This window comes from Hippopotamus amphibius, chromosome 17 (genome assembly GCF_030028045.1).
Source record: "Hippopotamus amphibius kiboko isolate mHipAmp2 chromosome 17, mHipAmp2.hap2, whole genome shotgun sequence".
Taxonomy (NCBI): domain Eukaryota; kingdom Metazoa; phylum Chordata; class Mammalia; order Artiodactyla; family Hippopotamidae; genus Hippopotamus; species Hippopotamus amphibius.
The window spans coordinates 1903261-1920408 of NC_080202.1; the positions used below are offsets into that span (position 1 = coordinate 1903261).

The 17148-nt window shown below is 41.0% G+C and overlaps 1 protein-coding gene across 6 annotated transcripts in view; it reads right to left on the bottom strand.

Annotated features, from left to right (window-relative positions):
• AKAP10 (A-kinase anchoring protein 10) overlaps nt 1–17148 on the bottom strand; it is a 56603-nt gene that overhangs the window by 37468 nt on the left and 1987 nt on the right. For 2 of the 6 annotated variants that reach the window (XM_057714181.1, XM_057714177.1), the window contains exons 2-4: nt 9193–9240; nt 4156–4338; nt 950–1489 (exon numbers count right to left, since the gene is read on the bottom strand). In XM_057714181.1, the coding sequence (XP_057570164.1) occupies nt 950–1489; nt 4156–4338; nt 9193–9240 (771 nt within the window). Of the gene's footprint in view, nt 1–949; nt 1490–4155; nt 4339–7285; nt 8176–8197; nt 8397–9149; nt 9241–17148 lie in introns of those variants that run through there. The other 4 variants (XM_057714182.1, XM_057714183.1, XM_057714179.1 and 1 more) reach the window with 4 other exon arrangements.

Here is a 17148-nt window from a genome sequence, read left to right on the forward strand (position 1 = left end):
TGGGTGATTATAATGTGCCCAGGCAGTTCACTCATCACCACAAGTGCGCCACTCTGGCTGGTGGGGGATGTTCTTAATGGGGGAGGGGACGCATGTGTGGGGGTAAAGGGTATACAGGAAATTTCTGAACCTTCCCCTCAATTCTGCTGTGTACCTTAAAAACTGCCCTAATAAAGTCTTTGCAGAAAAAAAGAACAGAAAAAAGCACACAAGGAAAAACCAAAAAAGAAATCACCTAGACCTCTGAGAAACAAAGAGAAGATAAAAGAGAAGAGGACAAGCTTGGATTGGAAGCTGTCTAGTCAGAATTCCAGGAGGTGATACCTGAAAAATGAAGAGTGTGTAATTTTCAAACTAACAGAGAAGAAAAAGGAGGTGCTGTTGTCAAGATGCCAGGGCTTTAACCCTGGCTCCCTCTTGCTGAGTAACCCGGGCAGGCTCCTCCACCTTCCCAAGCCACGGCTTTCTCGCGTATGAGACGGGGTAACTGCCGACCTCACAGGGCTGCTGGGACTATTCCATGAAATCCAAGTACAGCCCCTAACACAGAACTCAATGTCGGCTGCTGCAATTAAAACATAAGTGTATCTGCAAAGCACAGGAAAACAGTAATAAAACTAAGACTGAGACAGGAGTGAAATCAGCTATCTGGGTAAGGATTTGATTTCAAAATTTGTGGAGGAAGAAGCAGGAAGACCCTTACCCTTCTTCATTAGCTAATTCTGCCAGCATCTTTCGGAGAGGATCCAATCACTGCAGACAGCCCTTCTGTTCCTTTTCCACACACCGATCCTACTTCAGGGCACTACCCAGCTACTCCCAAATTTGCAAGTGGGTGTGGGAGAAAACTCTTCCAACCCTTCTAATCACATCTCAAGTTCCACTTTGTAAATAGATTAAAACAACAACAACAACACAGGATAAAGAGAGACAAAAATCACATGCTTACTTTTCATTAATTTTCCTGATAATTCCTTTAGTGGAGAAGAGGGACTATTTCTACTGGCTACTGTAAGTCCGGAGGATTCCTGGGTTTCCATGGAACCTCGATGAGCTCCTGTTCTGGCTGTTTCCAGGTGGAGAGAATGGGCGCCGTCACGTTCCTGGGAAAGCAGCAAGTGATTCGGAGTGTTGCTAGTTCTGTTATTCAGGTCAACTCCTTCCAACTGGGCTGAGCCAGAATCCTCTAATCTCTTGTCAAGAGACTCAGTTACAAAAGCTGCTGCAGTTTCGTGCTTTTTAGAAGGAGAGACGGGCTCAGCCAGTGAGCTCTGCTTCACTGTGTTCAGACTGTGTGCTCTTATTCGGGACCAAGTTGTAGAGTGAAAACTTTCAGCCTCTAACCAAAACTTAACCAAATGCTCCATCCTCCGAAGTTCCATGAACTGAATGAAATATGGGAGGACGACAGCATCGTGCAGGACTTGCTCCAGGGTCTTTGAAAGACTCGATTTGGTCTCTTGAGTCTGGTAGTCCAGACAAGATCTGCCTAAAAGAAGCAAAAGAGTTAGCAGTTCAGTAACCGATGACAACCGCCAAAACTTATTTAAATGATTAAAAAGGTCTTTGTAACTCAATTAATCCTCACATCTCTTTTCATGGCAATTCAGATCATGTAAATTCTTTCTTTTAAAAAAAAAAATTATTTATTTATTTGGTTGAGCTCGGTCTTAGTTGCAGCAGGCTGGCTCCTTAGTTGTGGCTTGCCTGCTCCTTAGTTGTGGCATGCATGTGGGATCTAGTTCCCTGACCAGGGATCGAACCTGGGCCCCCTGCATTGGGAGCGTGTAGTCTTATCCACTGTGCCACCAGGGAAGTCCCGACCATGTAAATTCTTAAGGAAAAAAAATCTTATGCTACTAGTCCCAAAGAAAGAAAAAAAAAAGGCCAATAAAAATATCTTAAAAATTCGACCTCATTAAAAATCTCAGAAAAGCAAATTAATAGAAGATAACATTTTTGCCTGTCAAACTGGAAGATGTTTTAAAAAAAATAACAAGCACTAACCAGGGCACAGCAAAACAGATTATGAGAACATAAAGTGGCAAAACCTCTTTGGAGCAGCGTTCAGTAACAGACAGCAAAGCCTTAGCCATCCGCATGACTTTCAACCAGTGACTCCATTTCTAGGAACTTATCCTGAGGAAAAAGTGGGAACGTGTGGACATAAGCCCCAAAGATGTTAGGAACTCTTTGCACAGAGCATGACATAAAGAGGCTCATATTCATAAAATTCACTGGGGGCTTCATCCGTTTTTCAAAAGGGCTTTTCTTAACCCTCTGGCATGTCCTCTGAGGCTCTCTGTGCACCACTGTCCTAGCTGACTACCCTGCTGCCAGTGTTAACTAGTCCGTCTTCGTGAACGTCTCCTTCATGCACGTTAGGAAATCCTGATCCGCTGTGAGCCATAAACCATTTTTTTTAAATTAAACTTTTAATTTTGAGACAATGGCGATTCACACGCAGATATAAGAAATAATACAGAGAGAACCTGTGTACCTGCTACCCAGTTTCCCCCACGGTAACACCTTTCAAACTACAGTTCAATATCACACCAAGATGCTAATGCTGATATAACCCACCAACCCTACTTAGATTTCCCCAGTTTTACTAGTACTCACTTGTGTGTGTATTCAGTTCTGTGCAATTTTACCACATGTGTAGATTCGTGTAAACACCATCAAGATACAGAACAGTTCCTGTGACACAGGGATGCCTCGTGTGGCCTTTTATAACTACCCCCCACCCCTAACCACCGGCAAACACGCATCTGTTCCTCATGTCTCTCACTCCGTCATTTCCAGAACAGAATGACATTTGTCTCTCAGTAGAATTCCCTTGAGATTCACCCACGCTGCTCTGGGTATCAAGAGTTGGCTCCTTTTTTTAATGCTGAGGAGTGTTCTGTGGTGTGGATGTTCCAGATGGTTTAACTGGTCACCTGTGAAGGATATCCAGTTTCTGGCTCTTAAGCTGCTATGAACATTTGTGTACAGGTTTTTTTGTAGACATAAGTTTCCATTTCTCTGGGACAAATGCCTAAGACTGCAATTGCTGGGTCACATGGTAACTGCACGTTTAGCTTTATAAGAAACCGCCAAACTGTCTTCAAGAGTGTCTGTACCATTTTACATTTCCACTGAACATACGAGTAATCCAGTGACACTCACAGTTTCACTCTGTGACCAACACAAATGTCACTTGCAGTCCACGGCCAAGGGGGACCCACAGAGACTCCAACACCTCAGCTTTGAATACACACGGATGTTAAGCAGAGAGAGGTATTAAAAGAGGGACTAATTTTATTAAAGTCAATCCATTCACAGATTGTTTTCAATTTATGATAAACTGACAAACAATTTTTATAAGCACAGAAATTTGGGCAACAAATGTTCAGAAAACGGGGATCTCCTGCACATCTTTTCTATTTTTGCGAGGAGAGGGAGGAATTATTTGAACATAACAGAGATCCTACTATATATGCCACTATGGGACCAGCTTTTTTCACTTTAACTTACCTTAGCATTTCTCAATGTCTTCTGCAGGCTTTTATACAGCTACATGGTATTCAGGAGTATGGGTATATCACAACTGGATTACTTCTCTATTAATGGACATTTATATGTTGTTCCTAATTTTTTGCTATCAAATATAGCCTTGTACATACTTGTACATATATTTTTGTGCACATATGGGAGCATATCTGAGGGCCAGATCTTATACTTTATCTTTTCATAAATACTTGCAAACTGTCTTCCAAAAAATCTTTACCAATTTACACTTCCACTCAACAGGAGTGGCTCTTTCTCTGAAGCTACACTAAATGTTCCAATGATCAAACTTCAAATACTTGCCGATGCGTTAGGGGGCATTAGTTCATTATCTTAATTTGCACTTCACTGAGCATTAGTGCAATGAGACATCCTTTTCATATCCTTAGTGGCCAAATGTATTTCCTCGTCTGGAAATGGCCCATTTTTCTACTTACAGAGGCACAACGTGGAGTTACCCACTATACTTAGAGCTGTTATTCCAGTTTCAACATTTTTTTCAAAGCCCCACCCAACCATACGGTTCTGTACCCTCTGGCAGGAATTTCACATTATACTCATTCCCTCCTCCTGGGAGGCTAACAAAAACGGAACGTCACTCACCCAGGTCACCAAAATGAGCGGCCTCCATGTGGCTGGGCTGCTTCTTAAGAGCTGCCGTCCTGCTGCTTGAAAAGGAGTCCATGTTGGCAGAAATGGCGTTGATTGCAACGTGACTGGGTCCTGCAGCCTCCAGCAAGGCATGATTTTTAGTGCTTTTTTGTGGGGAATGTACGGATATTGAAGCTATAATTTTTCAAAAAATTGTTAAAAATTAAACACAATTTGTTAGTCTAAAACTGTCTCCTAAAAGGGCTTTAAGGGAACTTTAAAAATTAGATTCTGTAACACCTGTCTTAAGTAAGTACATACACTCAACAAAAAATACTTGGGGAAAGATAAATTAACCAAGCAGCAGAAAATTGGAAAGAAATGCCCTATTATTATTTATAACTCTCAAAATACTCTGCCAAAAATGGAACTTAAAAGAGAGATCTCTCTTCGAGAAAGGCCTCTTTGAGAACTTCTACTGAAGATGAAAAGTACCAAAGCCAGCAAACATCCTGACATGTGGGCCCTTCTCAATTCCTTAATCCTTGCTGGCTGAAGGAACAAAATTAAAATTACAAAACAAAAAATTAGGGGGAAAAATTAGAAAAATATTCTTTAGGATACTTATTTTACTTTTTGAGTAACAAAATTTTACCATCTAATAAAAACTGATCAAAGTTCAAGCTGCTTAAAGACAAAGCACACTTCAAAATTCACAAAATACATTTTCTTTAGTAGTCTGAATATTAATATCATCCTTTAGACTTCAGAATAAAGAGGTTAGTTGCCAGTGTGTTAACAGGAAACCATCAACTCCATATCACAATGCGGTCAAAGCAACCGCATGAACTTGTTGCTCCAGCTGAATTAAAATTCCATCTATCCCATTTATTCCACACAAATATCAAAGACTCTCAGGAAAGTTTTTTAAGACGCTCTGGTTTAGTGCATTGCTACAGCAAGAAGGCTGGAAAGACATAGGTCACTGAGCGCTGCACACCCTCAATATAAACACCCCTGGATAACTGAACTTGTGTCCGCCAGCACCACTTAGTTTATTGACTGGTCAACAGATAAGTGCTCTCACCCTTAGCAAACAGTTCCCAGACACAGCATCTGAGTGATACCAGGTAATACTTCCTATGAAGAATACACAGTACTGTAATTCAATCTACTACTCTGAGATGTGTTTACAGGATGAAGCAGATAAAAAGTCTGTTTTTCTAGGCACCTATATTTATCATTCAACAAGAGTTGGGAGAAATATGCAATGGAGTTGTCTTCAAATGATTTTTTTCAATTTTAGGAGGAACTTGTTTCTGTTTTTATGATAAATTGAAGGGAGCAAAATCATTTTGGCAGGTTTATAAACAATAATATCTAGTCTGGGGACTTCCCTGGTGGTCCAGTGGGTAAGACTCCGCACTCCCAATGCAGGGGGCCTGGGTTCCATCCCTGGTCAAGGAACTAGATCCCGCGTGTCACAACTAAGAAGCCCACGTGCAGCAACGAAGATCCTGCGTGCAGCAACCAAGACCTGGTGCAGCCAAAGTAAATTAAAAAGAATTTTTTTTTAAACCTAGTTTTCTGTATAGACAACAAGCTACAAATACCACCCTACAAGAACAGTGAGACTTTCTTTTTTTTCCTTTCTTTTTTTTTTGGCCGCGTCGCACAGCATGCAGGATCTTAGTTCCCTGACCAGGGATGGAACCTGGGCCCCCTGCAGTGGAAGCTCGGAGTCTTAACCACTGGACCGCCAGGGGAGTCCCACTGAGACTTTCTCACTGCTCCCTAAGTATACGTGTATGATGATGTGGAAAAGTGCTAATTCCTTTGTGCAAGGCTTCTGCCCTCTTTCTTAACTTCTCTGTTAGAACAACTTCCTTCACACGCTCCTTCCTGACATCCCATCTCCTGTGGTCTCTGTGGTCTCACACTCTCCTCCCTCTCCTTCTCTTAGCGCCCACGGGGTCAGACACCACCTCTTTCCACGACTCTTCTGCTTCCTAAGGTTTTCTGTTCTTCTTTTATTCCTTCTGCTAGAAAGCATATTTATTCTCAAACCTTCAGTTATTACTACAGCAATCTTTTCCAAACTTTTTTAAAGCTATAAGGTCCAACCCCCACCCAAATAAACTTAAGTGGGACCCTGAGATGTCTGTAAAATAGATAAAACTCTAGATAAAACAGATACCTAAAATCTAACTTATCTAAAATAGACAAAACAGAGTTAATCACAGCTTTGGCTGATTCCAGGGTAAAGTCTCATGCACACCCTCGACCGGGGCCCTCCCAGCACCATCTATGAGGGCTCACCTCTGCGGAGCTGGAGGCCGGGGGAAAAGCCCTGACCTGATCGCATAGTGACCTCTGAGCTGGGCTTCAGGCCTGTGGCTCTAATTATTTGCTACTAGCCAGCCTCTTATTTGTCACCTTTACCATTTCAAGACAAATTTTTACAAATGTCAAACTTACCACATTTTCTTCCAAACTAATTCTCGTTCTCTAATTTCCCTATCTGTGTCAATCCACCAGTCCCTAAAGCTCAAAACCGTGGACCGATTCTTCCTCACTAGGCCTATTTACTTGCCAAGATCTGTTGGCTTTTCCTTCAAGATACTGACTGACCTGTTTATTTTCAACACCACACCCTTAGTACAGCTCTTCCTGTATCACAGCAAAGCACTTCTAGGGTCTCCACCCTACCTCACGCTTCCAGACTGACCTCCGTGGACGCCATATGTAAAACATCAACAGCCTGCTCAAACACCCACAGTGGTTCCCTGTTTTCTGTCTCTCTTTTCTGGTCTTTAAGACCCTCTATAATCTGACCTATATCTGTCTTAAAAATTTCCCTTTACTAGTCTGAAGGTTCTTCTGCCCAATATATACTCAAAGAAATAAGAAGTTGGGCTGGTAGGGGTAAAAGAGGAAGAATCAACTCATTCAAATCCTTCTTATTATTCAAATTTCATACAGATTATGTCTCATTTCTATGAAGTCTTCCCTGCACTTCAGAAACCATTTGCTGAACTCAAATTCCGCTGAACTCCTTGTAATAATACATTTAACTAATGCAACATATCAAGGGCCTTCTCTGTTAAAACTAGATGGTAACAGCTACCAATGTAGAACTTACTATGTATGGGGCACTGGACTAGTCTCTTGATGTACATTTTCTGGGGGTACATTATTTCATTTCTCTCTCACAACAATCTTGCAAGACCAGCATTTTCCTCATTTTGGAGATGAATACACAAATAGAAAAAAGTTAAGTGCTTTGCCCTAAGTCAATGAGGTAGTAAAGAGTCATTTCAACAGGCAGGATTCCAACCATGATCTGCTCGACTCTACAAAATCACTCTTCTATCTCTGGTTAAAAACCCAGCCTCCAGAATTATTGTGTGGGTGAGGTAACATATGTAAATGATGTCTCAAGAGCACCTCCCACCCAGCATACCAAAACCAAACATATACTTCCCCAGTTTGGTTCTCTACCCGTCAGTGTCAGGCAAGCCAGAAAGCCAGGTACCCACCTCAACTTCCTCTCCCTTACACCTCATACGTAACCAAGAACGAGGCTCCATCCATTTTGCCTGCCACAGTGGCCTGCCCAGATCTCTCTACCTCCATCACTACCACCTGGCCCAAGCCATCTCTGGCATCATCTGATTCACCCCCTTCCCCCACCACCACCACTCTGTAAGTTCAACGAGGGCAGGATCCAGATCCAAGGCTTTACTGTTCACTGTTACAGCCACGGTTTTTGTCTAACACCTAGAACAGAAGAGTGTTCAATAAACCGTAGCTAGTATTATTTTGGTTTATTTGCTACTGCTCTGTGTCTAAGTTTGTCCTTCTAATCAGACTGCAAACTTCTTGAGGGCCTGTTTCCCTACTGTGTCTGTATTATTCTAAAGTTAAGTCAGTGAATGTAAGCACAGACTATATACTGTCATAAATCAGAGTACAGGTATGGAATTTTTTAGCCTGGTACAGATTCAGAAGTTAGGTAGGCCAATCGCCTCATTTTACAAATGAGGGAAGTTACCTGACTTCCCGAGGTCACACTGTTAGAGGCAGAGTCGACAGAAGAAGGCTGGTGTGCCTCAGGCATCCAAGTCCCTCCTTCTACTACAATCAGGGCTAGTCTTCACAAGCCTCTGCTTGCTGAGTGCTTGAAGCCTTTACCAATGCCAATCAAATTTCACTTAAAGAAGGCAGTACGAAACAACGTGGAATCCAACTGGCTTTAAAATATCAGAAATAAGCAGAAAATAAGGCTGTAAGGTACCCTACTTCTTCCTTAATTTTACAAACCTCTAAGTTATAATTAGTGTCCCTCTGGCAAATTGAGCATATGGAGTTAATACTCAATGCTAGCCACATGACACACAAACGTTTAAAAGAAAAATCTAAATAAGTAGCAATCTACAAAATGCATATAAATAAATTACACCTGTGAAATTTATACGTAATGGTCATGGAAATAATTTTCATTATAACTTTCCCATTTCAATTTTTGTACACTGACATAATGAAATTAGTCAAAACTACAGCAGAGATTAAAACTTAAAAAAAAAAGCATGCTCTTACCTATAAATAAGGACAATATATTGATTCTAATAAAGGACTCTGAACACATTTTAGATTAAGGCAATTCATCCAAAGTAATAGAGAAGTGAGATGTGAGCATCCTTATTTCCAGAGAGACCACAGAGACCAGGCTTTATCAGTCAGTGGTCAGACTGCTCAGTAAAGAGTACTTTCGGCTTTTTGTTTTTTAAAATAAAGTCAACTAATTGCTTTTAGGGAACAATCAAATGTGTGATTAGTAAGGACAACACAGTTCACTGGAGTCACTAGGACAGCCACAACACTTAGAAAAAGCCTGCTACACGCTGGGTGCCGACGAGTGTCAGTCAACAGGGAGACAAGTCACAATCATGAGTGATGGCAGAGGAAGGCACAGAGGATTAACGGCAAAACAAGAGAGAACGTACCAGCATGAGAGGCCGCGTAACTGCAAGGCGCTGGCTGACTCACCTTTAACTGACTTGACATCCGAGGTCTTCTCTTGCTCTTTGCCTTTCACTGGAAGAGAAGAGCGCACTATGACCAACCTCTACAGCCAAGAGCTCCCTTCCAAACCTTGTGAAAACCAGACCAGCGCTAGTCTGACAGGGGAGTGTGTTCACAGTTCCACGACCATCGGTGCCCTGCCCTGGCGCAAGGCACGGCAGTTGTCAGGGGAAGTGTCTCTCGGGAAGTGACCTTTGAACAGCATTCAGTCAAGAACCAGAGCTTATGGAGAGCCAAGGTCAGAACACCTGGGTTCAAATTTGGGCTCTGCGACTCCATAGCCATGGGATCCTGGACATGTAACGTTAGCTCTCTGAGTCCCAATTTCCTTCATTTATAAAACCAGATCACTGTTATGAGCTAGTCAAGAGTCATTTCAACCTCGGCAGGATTTCAACCTTGGTCTGCTAGACCCTAGAAAATCACTTTTACCTCTGGTTAAAAACTCAGACTGCAGAATTACTGTGTGGTTAAGATAACGTGGGTAAATGAGTGTCTCAAAAGCACCTCGCACCCGACATACCCAGGCTGAACACGCACCTCCCAGTGTGATGCTCTAGCTGCCACAGTGGAGCCCACCCAAGAGGGCGGTGGGCGAAAACCACAGACACTCGTGAAGGGCTAGGCACAAGAGTAACTAGGACACAGCACATTTAGGACATTAAATAATGTTATCATGTGCCCCTCACTAACAGACGCGTCCTGAAGACCAACAGAGCTCTCTGGTTGCGTAATGCTTCTGACTTCCTGTGCATCCCCGCCACAGCGTCAAATACTAACGTTCTACACTTACAAAGAATTAATTTAAGCAACCGTCTCTTAAAAAATTATACAGTCTCTCCTTTATTACACAGCACACTGGAAATTCTAGTGCAGAAACACTAACAAGATCACATCCAAGAAGGAAGGTACATGGCAGCTTAAGCCAAGTGAGAGCCTTACATTATATGACACGACTATTTTTCACCCACTCTACCTTTCTTGTGTTTTTCAACATTGAATTTTCTCTAACCTCACCATGAAAAGTCTATGAAAATAAGAAATCTCAAAATGTGAGCATCTCTCTCCTTTGCTCTTAAACATTAAGTGTTCACAGGCTGGTACAGGGGATAACTAGCTCTCTGAGTATCTGGTAAGTCAGTCCATCAGCGAATGCCTGAGTGCCCCGTGTGTGTCCTTCACTGCCCGGGCTCAGACGAGACAGCGGTCCTGCCTTCAAGAGGTCTGGGTACAAGTACGTGAAGGCAAACATAGACAAAACTACGGAAGGCCGTCTCAGGTCCTGACGTCTGCTGTTGGGAGAGACAGTGAGGAGACGGGATCGGCACCTGGTTTCTGCGGCTGCCTCAGCAGCAGCTTCCTCCCCAGCCGTGAACTTGGCGCGGCTTCCATGACACCCCACTCCTGGTTTCTAGCTGCTCCTTCTCTGTTTATCCCCTGGCCGACTTCTCCTTTGCCAACTGGGAGTGTCTCAGGGACAACTTTGGTCCCTTTTCTTTCCATGACATATATATATATATATATATATATGTATTTCCTGGCTGATCTTAGCTAGACGTAAGGCTTTCAATACCGTAGATACGCTGTATTCCTAAATTTCTTTCTTTAGTCTGAATACTTTTTGATCTCAAATTCATAGTTAACTACCTTTCTGCCATCTTCCATAATTCCACTGTCCAAAATAGAACGTACCATCTTTCCCCAAACCTGTTCCTACAACAATCTTTGTCTTCTCTCATAAATGACTCCATCACCCACCAGTTTCTCAGGCCAAAAATCTGGGAGTCACCCTTAACATTGTCCCTCTCTCATCTCCAACACCCAAACCACTTCTAAGACCAACTGATTCTACCACTAAAATACATGTCCATGGCTCCACTGCTGCCACCCTAGTGCATTCTCATGTTGCCAATCAGACCTATTCACTATCTCAAACATAAAAGTACACACACAACCCGACTCTACCACATACTAGCGTTTTACCTTATTTTCTTCCCCCCAAATACTAAATTAATATTAACCAAATAATATAGTTACATGCATAACTTATAAATAATAATGTCAATAAATGTTATACATATAGGTTCCTATGAATCACTATCTGATCCCATTGCTCTTTTTCCTTTCCCAGAGATACATACGATCCTAAATTAGATACGTTTACTGCCATGCACTTTTTAGACTGTTACCACATATGAATGCATAAAAAAACAAAACATGGTATTATTTTGCACGTCTTAAAAAGTTAAATATTCGACACATGCGGACATCTGTATTGATTTAATAATTTGACATTTGTCTATACCAATACAGTTCTAGTTGATTTATGTAGTTCTAGTTAATTCATTTTAGCTGTTTAATTCCTTTAAATTAATATACTTTTATCCATTTTCCTGTTAATGAACATTTGGGTTTTACTGCCTAGTTTTTACTATCACAAACACTGATGTGATGAGCATTCTAGCACACACCTTTTTATGCATAAATGTAAGAACCTTTCTAGGATAAGTCCCTAGAAATGCAACTACTAGGTAACAAATTATGTGCATTTTTAATGAAAGTGGCTTTACCAATTTACATTCCTATCACCATGCTTCACATTCTCATCCTTGGTATTTTTAATTTTTGCCAACTAAATACTTTTTCAATGGTTTTCTTTTTTTTAATACTTCTTCCCCACCCCCCACTTATTTATTTATTTATTTACTTATTGCTGTGTTGGGTCCTCGTTGCTGCACACAGGCTTTCTCTAGTTGCCGTGAGCAGGGGCTATTCTTCCTTGTGGTGCACGGACTCCTCACTGCCATGGCTTCTCTTGTTGTGGAGCATGGGCTCTAGGCGCATGGGCTTCAGTAGTTGCGGCACATGGGCTCAACAGTTGTGGCTCACGGGCTCTAGAGCACAGGCAATAGTTGTGGCGCACGGGCTTAGCTGCTCTGCCACACGTGGGATCTTCCCGGAGCAGGGATCAAACCTGTGTCCCCTGCATTGGCAGGCGGATTCTTAACCACTGCACCACCAGGGAAGCCCTTCAATGGTATTTAATAGCATTTTCCATTCATTTCCTTGATTTCCTTTGAGGTGACACCCTTTCCTGTTTACTGGCTATCTAGGTGTCCCCTTTGACGAACTGCTGACTTATGTCCTTTGTCATTTACTATTATTTGTAGAAATTCTACACACATTCTGGGTACTATCCTTTGTTGCTTGTGGTGCGAATACCTTAAAGGTATATTTTATTGTACAGAAGTTTTAGATTTTAATGTAGTCAAATTTACATTATGTGGATTGTATTTTCCTATGTCTTTTTTTTTAAAATATCCTTTCCCACCCCAAGATCAGATTCCGCACCCCCTCCCCCCATATTTTCTTCTATACGATTTCAAGTTTTGCTTTTTCAAATTCTGAGCTCCTTCCACCTGGCATTTATTTCTGTATTATCAGAGATGGGAAACTACAGCCCAAGGGCCAAGTCCTGCCCACCACCAGTTCTTCATAGTGTTTATGTACTGTCTATGGCTACAAGAATAGAGGAGACTGAAACAGACCAAACAGCCTACAAAGCCTATAATATGTACTATCTGGTCTTTTACAGAAAGTTTGCTGAGCCCCTGATGTATATAAGAGGAGGAAGGAAATCTTAATTTTTTTTTTTTTGCCAGAGGGATAACACACACCATTTACTGACTGGTCCAACCTTTTCCAACTGAATAAGAACTCTATATACCAAGTTCCCAGACATACCTGGGTCTGTTTCTAGGCCTACTGTTGTAATTACTAACTATATAACAAACTTCTGGCAGAGCCAAGTCCTCTATCTTATTCTTTTTTCAAAACTATCTTCCATATTAATTATAGGTTCAACTTGTCCTGATCGTAAAACCCCAAGGCAATTTCTTTTTAAACAGCATTGACTTAATGATTAATTTGGGAAAGAGTTCACTCTTTCTGGTATAGACTCTTTCTATCCACGAACATAGTATACCCCTCCATTTATTTGGGTCTCCTTTTAGGTTCAATTATGTTTTCTAAATTCCATAAAGACTTCACAGTCTTATTAGTACTGGCAAAAGGGATACAACTGAGTTTCAAAACTTGTTCTTATGGTACATGTATAGATTTTCTTGAATTTTCTATGCACACAATCATATCTGTAAATAATGATTCTTGTTCCCTTTTCCTCACAAAACTTAACTTTTCCATCTTTTTTTCATGTGTGCTATTGTGAAGACTATGTTAGCTTTCTTTTTGTTTGTATATCCCTGATATATTTCTCCAACCTTTTATTTTTAACTTTCCCAATGATCTTTTTAACATTTAACCAGTACAGAACAGGAAACAAATCTAAAGCTCACCATCTTTCTATTACTTGGGTTAACTCATTTCTATTTACTGTGATTACGGCTCTTTATTTCTAAAAAAGAACATTCTTAAAACTCTAACTATGATGATGAATTTGTTGACTTCTCCTAGTAATTTTGTATATTTTGAGACTGATTTTAGGTACAAACTAGTTCAGAATATTATCTTCCTAGTACCCTGTTCGTTTAATTATAATTTACAAAACTTTTTAGCCTTAATAGTATTTTATGCTTTAAAGTATTTCATCTACCACACAAACTTTTCTGTAGTTAACATTTGCCTGATATATCTTTGCATGCAATTATTTTCAATTTCTCTATGTCTTTATGTTTTGGTTGTGCTTCTAGTAAATAGCTGGATTTTGGTTTATTATCCAACCTGAGTCTTTATCTTTTAGTCCATCTTCATATGGGCCTTTATTAGATTTTTAGCCATAGAGATTTTATTCTATTTACATTTATTGTGGTTTATTTCTACCACCTTATTTTGCACTATTGACTTTTCTTGTTTGTATATTTCTTTTTATTATGAAACGTTTAAAACAAAGGCAAGACTAGACCTTAATATGAGGAACACTCAGGTTTAGCAAATCTTAACATTATGCCATATTTGCTTCAGAAGAATTTTGAAAAGAAATAAAAAACATTGCAGGTACAACTAAAGTCCCTCCCTGATCTCATCTCCCCTCTCCCTAGAGAAAACATTTCAGAAATTGAACGTTTATGGTTCCATCCACATTTTTAATCTTTAATATATTTATGTATGCATAAACAATATATAACATTGTTTGAAGGTTTTTAAACTTTAAACAAGTGGTTGTATCAATTGCCATTTCCAGCAGCAGTGTGTCCTAATCAAATCCGGATACAGTCAGGCTTTAATCCCAACTCCTAAGGTCTTTTCAAGAACTTCACTCCTGCAAGTGACACCTCTCTTCTGTATCATTTCCTCCCTCTCTATTGGACTCTTCCTATCAGTGAACAAACATACTTTTATCTTAAAAACAGCAACATCAAAACTCCCTTACCTCAATTGCCCCTTCCAGCCCCTTTCCCATTTTCCCCTTTTAACAGTAAATTTTCTTGAAAAAGGTTTTTTTAAGTTATTCTTTCTATTTTCCCCACGTCGTATTCTCCCCTCAACCCATTCCACTGACGCCACTCATAAAAGTCATCAATTACTTCCACGTTAACAAAATGAGTTGCTACTGCCATTTACCTTGACCTTGCAAGTGACATTCAATACAATACTCCCTCCTTTTTTTACATACTATCTTCTCTTAGCTTCCCTGACATTGTACTCCTATATCACTGGCATTTTCTTGTAGATTCTCCTTTGCTAATGACTCATGTTCCTCAACTTAACTTCTAGAAGCTGGATTAGCCCCAGAGCTCTCTGTCTACAGTAGGCAGGAGATGCTACCTGGCCACTGAACTCACTCTCCCCTTCCTAGCAAGAGGGCTGTAGCCTGGCACAAGGCTGGTTAGCTTCTCTCCAGCCCCCAGAAGCCCCTGAGCTAGCTGTGACCATATGACTAGGTTCACAGCAATAAAATGTGAACAGAAGTGGTATGTGCCATTTCTGGCCAAAGCTTCTCTTTCCCCTTATCATGGGTCAGAAAGTGACAGAAGGGACTATGATCTGGCTTTGATAACACAGACTATACCTCAAGGGAAAGAGGAATAACATGATAGGAGGAAAATGATCCCTGAATGATTATAAAGCAAAGCCACCTGATGAAAAGGGACTTGGACTGTTACACAAGAGAGAAAGGCCTATCTTGTTTGAGCCACTGTACCTTGTGTCTCTTTGTTATGGTAGCTTAGCCTTTCAACATAACTAATTCACATACCATATGTACTCCACAGATGGGCTCATCTAGTCCTGTGTCTTTAATCATCATTTACGCAAAACACTCCTAAATCCAGATCCAGAGCTCAAGTTTTGACCTCTTTCCAGAACTACAGACTTGTACATCCAACTGCCTCCTTCATATAGCCACACGGACGTCCAAAGAGTTACTGCAAACTCACAAGTGCTGAAAGAGAACTCTGCATTCCTCCTACCCCAAGCTCTAAGCTTTCCAAAGCTTTCCCAGTTTTCCTTCACTCCAATCACTTACTCGAGCCATGCTATCTCTATCCCCAAAACACACCCCACTGCCCTCCACTCCCAGTACATTTCAGCTTTCCTTCTGTCCTTGAACAAACCCCCCCCCCCACTTTCCTGCCTCAGGGCATCTGTACTACCAGTTCTCTCCAGCCAGACTGCAGTTCCTTTTACCTTCGCAAGACTGGCTCTCTTTCCTCAACGAGACCTCAATTTAAATACCATCTTCTCGGACAAGCCTTCCCTCACTATCCGAACAGAAATTGTCATCTGGTGATCTTCTCCCACATCACTGCTTAAATTTCCTGCACAGCAGTTATTACTCGGTAATATTTTTCTTACTTTTATTTGCTTATTCAACAAATGTTTACTAATTTCCTAACTATATCCCAGGCACTGATCTAGACATGGGGATACAGCCATGAACAAAAATCACCTTCCATCCTCATAAAACATATAGTAAAGCAGATGGTGATAAATGCTACAGAAAAAAATAGTCAGGTGATGGGATGGGAGTGCAGGGGCTGGGGACTGCAATCTTAAGCAGACTGGTCAGGGAAATCTTCACCAAGATGTCAATTAATCAAAAACCTGAAAGAGATGGGGGAACAAAATATGCACATATCTATAGGAAGAGGTCTCCAGGCAGAGAGAATAAGTGCAAAGGTCCTGAGGTGGGAATGTACTTAACAACAAGGAGGCCAATATAAATGGAAGAGTGATGGAGAAAGAGAGCAGGAGAAGAATACAGAGAAGAAATGGGACCTAGATTATGGAGGGCCATGTCCAGGAAGCCACTGAGAAAATCTGAACAGAGGTGTGGCAATAATGCATTTTGAAAACACACCAGAGGCATCAAGAAGGGAAGAAGGGAAACCAAATTGAAGCCTACAGCAAAATGGTGCTGCTGCTTTCATCTTCATAAAACTGGCTTCCTCTTGACATTTAAGCTGAGATCTGAATGACATCCCCTCAGAGGACTTCCTTAATCACCCAATCTAAATACAGATGACTGCCTAGACCAGGGTGTGAATGGACAGGGACGGCGAGAAGTGGCTGGATCTGGGTATGTCTTGGGGTAGAACTAACAGATCTGTTGAAGGATCAGATATACAGTAGGAGAGAAAGAGGTTCAAGAAAGTACTAAAGTTTTACCCTGAGCAATTAAAAGGCCAGAAATGTAATTTATTAAGACAAAAAAAAAAAACAAAAAAAAAACCTGATGAACAGGTTTAGGAGGACTAAATCTAAGGTGAAATTTTCGATACAGTAAGCTAAAGATTTATCTATTCGTCTACCTATTAGACATCTATTAGGTAGAGGTATAAAGTGGACCAACAGTGGATATACAGTCTGGATTCAGGGAAGAGAATTCAAGCTGGAGGTGTAAATTTGGAAGTCTTCAGCAGATAGGTGGTATTTAAAAATGGTATTTGAAGACTGGATGGG